This window comes from Salvelinus fontinalis, chromosome 26 (genome assembly GCF_029448725.1).
Source record: "Salvelinus fontinalis isolate EN_2023a chromosome 26, ASM2944872v1, whole genome shotgun sequence".
In the NCBI taxonomy this organism is placed as follows: domain Eukaryota; kingdom Metazoa; phylum Chordata; class Actinopteri; order Salmoniformes; family Salmonidae; genus Salvelinus; species Salvelinus fontinalis.
In genome coordinates, this window is record NC_074690.1 from 24043579 (window position 1) to 24053419 (window position 9841).

Consider the following 9841-nt stretch of genomic DNA (forward strand, 5'->3'; position numbering starts at 1 on the left):
GAACATCAAATCAAAGTCTACATAATGAATGTTTGTTGAGCAAAATTATCATTATTAGGCTAATAATGGCAGCCTCAAGTAAAAATCCACTATCTCTTATGGGAAAATCTGATGCTGAGTGTTGCAAATATGCCTACAGCTGAGACTGACTAAAGAGACTCAGTAGGGCAAAGGGTAGAAGGCAGCAGACTGACTAGGCTGGTGGATGAGACAATGGGTTTCTGTTCCAAAAATGTTGTTTGTCGAAGCTCTCTTTAACTTTTCAATGTGCTTGTTTGTTTTCCTGGAATTCAACTTTATCCCAGATCTTATGCAATTCTTCAGATGCGTTTTGCACGAATATAATGTTGGACTATTTAGCTGAAAAAATTTATATTAAAAAATATATTAATATCTATTATATTCTGTTGTTTGTTGGGACATAATGTAGGCTATCATTATATTAATGAAATCACCAATTAGCTCATATTGTACAATATGCAAAGCAATGCAAAACATATTTTTGCATAAATGTCAATGAGCCTCCATTTGCTTATCATACATGCTTCTGTCTTGCTAATTGAATGATTGATCCTATAATTTCATTGGCTGACTGTTTCTTTAAATACTGACACTTTGTTTGAGGTGTGGCCCCCTGGGGGAAGTTGCCATGTGTCTACTGAAATATGTAGGTATTTGATTTGAAGTTGAATGAATGTTTAGGTAGTGCTTCCCTCGACCATGCACAATGAGAACCTGTTTTTGTTTGTGTATTTCAATGTGTTCTACTGTGTGCTCCTTGTCCTTTGACCAGGCTTAAAAGATAGAAGTCTGAGGTTTTGACTAATGTTGAAGGACACATTTTTTAAATTTAGAAACTTACAACCTGTCTACATCTTTATTTTGACACTTTATGAACCTGTATGTACTGTACATATGTTAGGCAGAGTTCGCTATTATCTTGTTTAAACCTGGGGTGGTGTAGGATCAGATACATGTGTTCCTCTACTGCCTCACAAATGCCAGGATATTTATGACTCATTCTAGAGCAGTGATCTTTTATTAGAGATGTGTATTAAGCTTAGTGCCTAGGTGGGCTATATTTACAGTAGGCATCTCAATTGAGATCTTTCTCCACAACCTATATTCTATTTGAGAAAATAATCAAGATGGAATTATAAAGGTCTGATATAGGCTGTTTTTAAAGCTTCCCTGCATGATGGTAGCCTTTCTGAATAGACTAAAATAACCAGGGGGAAATGAGAAACATCAACTGGAGCTGCTATTTAATCAAACATACTCACTGTCCAATCACTGAAATGTATGTTTTAATCTAAATGGTGTGACAAACTCATGTTTGCAAAGTTGTTACATTGGCTACTGTTTTCCACAGTGTCTCTTTCCGGAAAGGTGTTGATTGGATGCCACCCCTATATTCCTTCCCATAGGCTGGTGTTCCAAGCTGTGTTAAAATAGATCGTCTGTTAGTTCAGTCAGTGACATATGCATTAGTTTTACTCAATACTTGAGAATTGTTAAAATATCGATACAAGTTATTATATTTTAAAACTTGTGCCATAATAGTCAGCTTTAACCAACAATGCCGCTTGGAAGGTAAGGTGAAATCATACTATACCGACAGATGTGGATTCTTCGCTTTAGTACGCGTGAAAACTTTATATACTGCTCTAAAAATAGAGCCCACATGGTCCAATGGGAATGAAGGAGTATTCAGTCATCGCACCAACCATATCACAGAAGATCGTCAAGGTGGGCGGGTATTACACATTGGCTAACCGATTGGTCAGCATCACGAAAGCGTAATTTAATCACGTGCGGAAGGCTGGCTGTAAGATTTTGAATAGGGAAGTTTACAGAGTGTCGACGGACTTTCAGGGAGTTCACTGTTTGCTATTAGAGCAAGCAAGAAAGAGCGTTCCCCGAAGAACACTTTCACTATCACCACTGGAAGGCGATATGGTCAGACCTACTTCTCTCAACCTTTTTACAACAGAAAATTATATATGCTAATACATCGAAGACGCACGTTTAAAAAAAAAAAAGAAGACAATCCAACTCTCTTGAATTTTGGGTGTAATTGCAGCAGCACCTATATAGGAGCGAAATGGATGTTATTCCTATGTGCAGCATTTTTCAGGAGCTCCAGATTGTACATGACACCGGATACTTTTCAGCTTTACCATCTCTCGAGGAGTACTGGCAGCAGGTATTTATATTTGTGAATAGTCCTATTTTTGACAGAGAAACACTCTAAAATGAATGAAAAATGTTTTCCACATCGCAGTAAACCTGTGCGCAACTGCAGGTTGCTGTCAGTGGAGAGGCAAGCTGTCAGGAATGTAGAACAACAAAAAGTTTTACTATTTGGACTTGTAGCACGTTCTTGACACCTTAGTAAATTCCATGCACGTATATGTAACAACACAAGCATGCACGTTGCAATTTATATTAGTTACGCTAATGGCCTAGTCCAATGAGTGAACCACGAAACATTGTTTTTATTCCCTTTTAGAGACGACTGATGCGTCATCGTGAAAAGAATGTGTGTGTGAGAGAGAGCTCGTATATGGAATTAGCGGAGACGAGTATGTGCGTCTTCAAATGATTTTGTTAAAAATTACCACCATCTCTCACTCAACATGTGTTTTCATAGGAATTACATAATATTCGAGAAACTACGTCTTCTTTTTTTGCTGAGTGATTGAAGTGAATTGGTTACACGGTGTAGTTTCTCTTCCATATGCGGGTTTGGGGCCGTTCACTCTCCATGCGGTCTGAGGCATTTATAGCTCGCCAGAGATCCATTCTGCCCTGTTGAAAATAAATGTTTGCAATGAATACGAAGTTTTTTTTAGGTTTGCCAGAAATCTATTACATAACAACTTACTCTATAATGTATATTGGTTTTAACTGATGTTTTCTATACCCAAATAGTTTGAATTTAATTTATTATTAATATTGTTACTTTTTAATATATTGAAGTTAGTGGTTACTTTCAGGTTGTCACGCTTTACGGAAGAGTCCTTACTTCCTTTTTAGAATAAAAAGAAGCCCATAAATGTATGTAGCTCTTGCAGTATTCATAAATAAAGCTTTTTATGGACCTGCTTGAACCAGGCCTACCTCCTCCATCCCCTTGTGTGCCATGTTATTTCTAGCAATGCCACTGGATGCCTTATTAAATCCACATTATGCTGAATAATTGATACATTTAAAATATCTACAAGCACTTCCCTAACACACAGGGGGCCCCTGTAGCATATGTAAATGATATAATTGTGCATGATGACAGCCATGTTGGAGGAAAGAGCACCGCCACCAACTGAGTAATTTCTTCTAAGGAAATGTGTGTACTAACATTTCCTGATCTAGTCCGCTTCTCAAAAGGCACCCTATTCCCTATATAGTGCACTACTTTGACCACTACCCTGTGGGCCCTGGTCAAAAGTATTTGACTATGAAGGTAATAGGGTGCCATTTGGGAAGCAGCCATAGTGGACACCCATGAGGACACCCGTTATATGCACTCCACTGCCTTCAGAATTGTACATTGTCTATATATGTACTGCATAGGTTGTTTATATTCCTATTTCCTATATGGTTTACTCATTATCCTCCATCTGTGGGTGTATTATATGGGTTGTTTACTCATTATCCTCCATCTGTGGGTGTATATATGGGTTGTTTCCTACATGGTTTACTCATTATCCTCTCCTCCATTTGTTGGTGTATATATGGGTGTTCCCTACATGGTTTACTCATTCTCCTCCATCTGTGTGTGTATATATGGGTTGTTTACTCATTATCCTCTCCATCTGTGGGTGTATATATGGGTTGTTTACTCATTATCCTCTCCTTCATCTGTGGGTGTATATATGGGTTGTTTCCTCATTATCCCCTCCATCAGTGTGGGTGTATATATGGGTTGTTTCCTCATTATCCTCTCCTTCATCTGTGGGTGTATATATGGGTTGTTTCCTCATTATCCCCTCCATCAGTGTGGGTGTATATATGGGTTGTTTCCTCATTATCCCCTCCATCAGTGTGGGTGTATATATGGGTTGTTTACTCATTATCCCCTCCATCAGTGTGTGTGTATATATAGGTTGTTTACTCATTATCCCCTCCATCAGTGTGTGTGTATATATGGGTTGTTTACTCATTATCCCCTCCATCGGTGTTTGTAAATGTGTTGTTTCCTACATGCTGTCCTAATTTTTCTCTTATCCCATCAGACATGTCTGGAGTTGGAGCGGTACCTCCAGAGCGAGCCCTACGTCTCGGCCACAGACATCAAGTTTGAGACGAGCCAGGAGGACCTCTGGATGATCCTGGCCTGTGGGGACAAGGCCGAGTCCGACCCAAAGATCCTCACTAACATTAAGGAGGAAGACAATCAGGAGGCCAACAGCTTTAACTCCGACGCCAGCAGCGAGGCGTCCGATGGCTCCGATGACCTCTCCCCTACCCTCGACTTCACCTCCAACCCACTGAGTGACATTATGGGAGAGGGAGAGGACCTGAGTTCGACTGTTATCAGTACTCCACCATCTTCTCCTGAGGTGAGCAAGGTGGCCTCCTCCATATCCTCCCAGGTGTGGAGTGGTATACAGAACGTGTTGCACTCACCTGGGAAAATACAGACCGGGGGCATTGGTGGACGAACGGCGGAGAGGGGAAGCTTAGCCAACGGGGAGGATTCTCCAGATGGGAGGAGGCGGGTCCACAGGTGTCATTTCAACGGATGCCGTAAGGTCTACACGAAAAGTTCCCACTTGAAAGCACACCAGCGTACACATACAGGTAAATTGTTGATTGTGTACAGGTAAATTGCATGACCCAACAACACCTCCTCCCATCCAAGTGGTTATATGGATATAAAAGAGCAGAATCTCTGAGCTATTCGACCAGGCCCTATTCTAATATTATACAGGTAATGTAGGCCAGTCCAGCAAGAGTGGTGGTGGGTGTTGTTACCCACATACTAATGCTGTTGTCACAGCAGAGAGGCCTTGGAAAAGAAAATCCAGACAAGCTGGTTATGTCATCGGTATTCGGAATCTGCAAATCTTCTTTACTTTACAAAGAACATTCAGAAGATTATTCAATTTCAGGAGGGACTATATTTAAACCTCATCAAAAAATGTACATATTCATAGGCTTACAAGAGAGTATTTGTTTTTGATTTCTACTCATGAATTTGGTCTCTGCATTCTTGGAATAGTTCACTAGAAGAAGGCCTAAACTGTGAACTAATTCCCACAGCAGCATTGACTTCACGTTAACTAAGGGGGAGGGGTGACATAGCAACCTTTTGTGGGCATAGCCAAGCCAGCCATAGAAGATGTGGACTGGATCTTGAAAGCAGATCCCATTTCACCATGGGAAAAGAAAATGACTGAATCATTTAAATTTAGAGTGGTGGGAATTTTACATTTACAGTTATTCCTTACTGAGTTATGTGAGCAGTTGTCCCCCATAACCTCTGACCTCTTGCTGGTTACAGCTGTCTTGCACATGAGCAAGGTTCCAACATTCCAAGCAAACTATGTTACCAGAGCTAATGGAATTTCACCGTTAGAAATCGTCTACATTTATCCCTTCTCACCCGCCCACTTTATAAGCCCGGCGTTTGCTTATTCAACTATTGTTAAGCTGTACATCACAGCTCATATTTCCAAGTTGTAGTATTCTATCTAGTAGTATGTAGAACTTATAGTATGTTATGTCTATTTCTGATTTGAAAAATAATGGAGCACTGTCCTTCATGCTGTCTTGATACACAGTAATAATATAATTTGTTTTCTGTTTGCAGGTGAGAAGCCTTACAGGTGCTCATGGGAAGGCTGTGAGTGGCGTTTTGCACGGAGTGATGAGCTAACCAGACACTTCAGGAAGCACACTGGGGCAAAGCCGTTTAAATGCAGTCACTGTGACAGGTAGAAGTGTTTAGGGATTTATTTATCTTTTGTTTGTTTTAAATATTTTATTGAGAAATGTTGTAAATGTCATTAACAATTGTTAAATGTTTTGGCAGGTAAGGTAAATCCATGCACCTGAAATATTGACTTGAATATTACTGCTGTTATATTAGTCTTTTACCTATTCTAAAAATGCTGAGACTAATTTGCTTTCTCTTTCTCCTTGCAGGTGTTTCTCTCGTTCAGACCATTTGGCGCTTCACATGAAGAGACACATCTAAGAGCTGGGCCCCAGAGTAGAGCAGTGTTGAGGGATGGTCCTGACGGTCTCCTAACCTGTCTGTGGGGAGGCGCAATGCCCTGAGAGGGGAGGAAGGGGAACAAGGGGAGCATGCCCCAGTAAAAGCATGCAGGCAATTTCTGCACCATACTTAGTGCCTCCAAGACCTCTCGGAGGAAAGAGCTCTGAAAGGTCGACACATTCTGGAAAAAGAATCACGGAAACCACCAAGGATGACGGAAAATGAAGAGATCCACTAGAGAGAAATAAGAAAATGTCAGAGGACAAGAAATAATGTTTTTTCTTTGTATGGTGTCTGATGCTTTGTGGAGTTAGTTCCTGGCCGGGACACATGCAGTGATACTACTCCAATAAACGTGTTGTTTCTTGTGAGCTTGTGAGAATGCCTGTGACTGAGTGCCTGCTTGTGGATATGACTATTAAGCGTGTGGTTGTGAGCTGAATGGCGTTGAGGGGATGTTGTGTTGTGCTGGGGGTTTATTGTCTCGTTTTGTGGTAATGAATGAATGCAAGCAAAGGTGCTGTTGTGTGGGGCATTGGTTGAATCTAGGCTGGGTTTGGCAGTGTGTGTCCGGGCCGCCAGTTTGAGGTTTGAGAGAGAGCGCCCCCATCTGAGAGGAGGTGGTAGGACACTCTTAAACGAGATGGGGAGGAGGGAAGTGGATTGTTTGGCGCAGATATAAATTGTGCAATGTATTAAGTAGCGTGTCTCAAAGTTAATGCTACCAAGCTCATTTGTTGTCCATTGTGTAAGCTCTGTATCTAATGGTTGTACACAACATTAATACCTTTATTATACCAGAAGTTGCATGATCTTGGTTTTGTTTGTCACTCGATGAGTTATAATGATGGCAAATCCCAATAACAAGCAGCTGTACATCTGTTTTACACCATAGATATCACATTATTGTACAGAAACATGAAGCAGCAATTTGTTTCCTTTTGTATGTCTGGAGATATCACTATTGCTTGGCAACTGTCTTGATCATTGAATAGTTTATTTCTATTCCATTTAAAAATGTATTTCTTTATTTTTGTTCTCTTGCTCTCCTTTTCTATATATGTAAATGCACTGTTGACCTTAATGATGCCTTATGTAAGTGGCCTTGTCCAGATAAATAGATCACTCATGGGGGTTGAAATGCAGTAGTGTATGATTTGAATAGCTTTATTAAGGCTCTGATTCATATGGCCACACCTTTTGCCCTTGTCTAGGTCAGTCTCCGAACTTGAATAAAAGTCAGCTTTATACTTACTGACATTTTACATTTCTGTGCATCATTTGTCAACAAACATACAGTATCTATCTATCCATTGAGACGAAATCAAAATGTTTTAAATTATCCTTGAGCCGAGACACAATTGTAAAGCACTTGAAACAATTACATTTGAAATGGTTTACTACTGTGTAGTAGCATAATGTGGTATGTCATGCACTTAAAATGAAATGTGGGATGGGAAATTAGGTAAGTTACTGTCAATTATAGAGTCTCCTAGTTGGTTGGGGGGTTGAGTTCTCATGACGTGATCTGCTCGGTCACGAAGGCCTTGGTAAATTAAGATTGATTGCAAATAGCCAATTCTGGTCAGACCATGGCATGTTTAGTGTCTGAATTGTTAAACGCTTACCTGACATGAGTGCTCTCAAACTGACAATGGATGCTTATTGACCTGTATGGACTTGTTTTAACCCCATACCATTGTACAGTACAGTTGATCTGGTCAACAGTACTGTTGGAAAGTCTCCTTTTAAAATGTACATTATGGATATCAAAACATGCAAAATATGTGTTATTTAAAAATTGTTTTTTTCAAAGAAGCTTATATTTTGCAGGGTAAGGGACCAAACAAATCTAAATTGTGCAGTTTGTTTTTGAAAAAACAAAGACCAGGCCACATTTAACTTGAGGGAGTACTAATGGCTCAACAAACTGAAAACAAATTATGTATTGTTCACTTCTGATAGTCTGCTACAGTGTTGGAGAATGATTTACATTTTCTAGCTTGAACGGGGAATGATTCAGTAAAGAGAAATGAAACTGATTGTTGGAGGAATTACACAATGAACAGCTTTCTATAATCAAAATCAAAACTGCAAATTGTCAGCTCTATCTTTAACTAAAGTATCTTTATTGATGAAAAAAATTGAGGTTTATTTTTGTTTGATTAATGGCATGGTTTTTTTTTTCAAATTGTTTTGTAAAATAGTTATTTCTGTATGAATGTATTTTTTATTGGAGTAATGATTAAAAAAAAATCAAATATTTTGGCGTTTTTGTTCTACCTGCTTCTTGAATCATCATACTGTGACCTGATATAAAACATGAGCTCTTACAGTAACTTGAGTGCAATGAAGGTAAAGATTTTCAAATATACTCCTTCAGTTTCCTTTCATGTTCAGATCCACCTCACTGTATAGTCAGCTACGTAGGCTACTTCTCAAAGCCACCGAGGTGGATTGCTGAACAATTTAAATAAGACTTCTGAATGAACTCCACCTGTAATTATTTATTTTTTAAGTATTTAACTAGGCAAGTCAGTTAAGAACAAATTCTTATTTACAATGACAGCCTACCAGGAAACAGTGGGTTAACTGCTTTGTTCAGGGGCAGAACAACAGATTTTTACCTTGTCAGCTCAGGAATTTGATCCAGCAACCTTTTGGTTACTGGCCCAACGCTTTAACCACTAGGCTACCTGCCATAATAATTAATGTTAGTTTAGTTTTGGCTCTTAATATGAAATAATTAAATTGAGACTGAGCTGTGTATAGTAATACCAGTATGCCATGCAGTATCACAGACAGCGATGGTCCAGTATGTTCTCATTTCATTATCATGCAGTTTCAAGCACATATAATTAGAATGGTTAGAGGTTCCAAGCATGTTATACTCAATACATTTCTATGTGGTATCATTTCAACACGTCACTGTGCTCTAACACTAGCAAAAGATCGAGCACATCCTTCTCATGCATATCAAACTGGATCTTCCCAGTCAAGGTCTACTAGTAGAATGAGAACCTCCACAAGCTTCTGCATGGGTTCAACAGACAGACAGATGCCTTTCTCTCCCTCACCCACCACATCACAGCTCATCTCATATGACCTGGGGGTCAGGGGGTGCCAGTTAAAACCAGAGTAAACTGAAAGGTCAACCCAGCATGGGGTTGGTAGACCATCATCTCAGTGGTATCATAGAGACTTTCAGCAGGTTCACATCCAAACACAGAGACAAAGAGGAACAGGGATCAAGGCCTGCTGCTGTAGCTGATTGTTATAGAAATCTTTATTTACCTCCAAATGTCTGCCTACGTCTCCAATGACACCCTATTCCCAAAATAGTGCACTACTTTTGACCTACGGCCTTTGGTCAAAAGTAGTGCACTATATAGGGGATAGTGTCATTGTTTTAAGTCAGATGGCGTAACTCCTAGGCACCACTCGTCCCTCAACCGATCATTGCAAGCAGAATCGACATGCCATCTGACGTAAGACAAGGGGATAGGGTGCCATTTAGGATGCACATATATTTACCTTAAATTGTTTTAGGCTGAGACGTTACACGTTTAGAAAGCACACGGTGCAGATTATGTTTACATCACATTTATTGCAAACATC

The 9841-nt window shown here is 39.7% G+C and overlaps 1 protein-coding gene across 1 annotated transcript; it reads left to right on the forward strand.

Moving 5' to 3' along the window:
- The first annotated feature begins 1822 nt into the window (after positions 1-1822).
- LOC129823974 (Krueppel-like factor 6) lies at positions 1823-8486 on the forward strand. The gene is made up of 4 exons (XM_055883164.1): positions 1823-2206; positions 4236-4803; positions 5816-5939; positions 6151-8486. Exons 1-4 carry the CDS (start codon positions 2105-2107, stop codon positions 6200-6202), a joined length of 846 nt encoding a protein of 281 aa, XP_055739139.1. The 5' UTR covers positions 1823-2104; the 3' UTR covers positions 6203-8486.
- The last annotated feature ends 1355 nt before the right edge of the window (positions 8487-9841 follow it).

What these genes read in the sequence shown, in the direction of transcription:
- LOC129823974 (XM_055883164.1), top strand. Translation starts at nt 2,105, where the DNA reads ATGGATGTTATTCCTATGTGCAGCATTTTTCAGGAGCTCCAGATTGTA. An exon ending in TCGAGGAGTACTGGCAGCAG is followed by an intron (nt 2,207 to 4,235) that starts GTATTTATATTT and finishes TTATCCCATCAG; the next exon opens with ACATGTCTGGAGTTGGAGCG. An exon ending in ACACCAGCGTACACATACAG is followed by an intron (nt 4,804 to 5,815) that starts GTAAATTGTTGA and finishes TTCTGTTTGCAG; the next exon opens with GTGAGAAGCCTTACAGGTGC.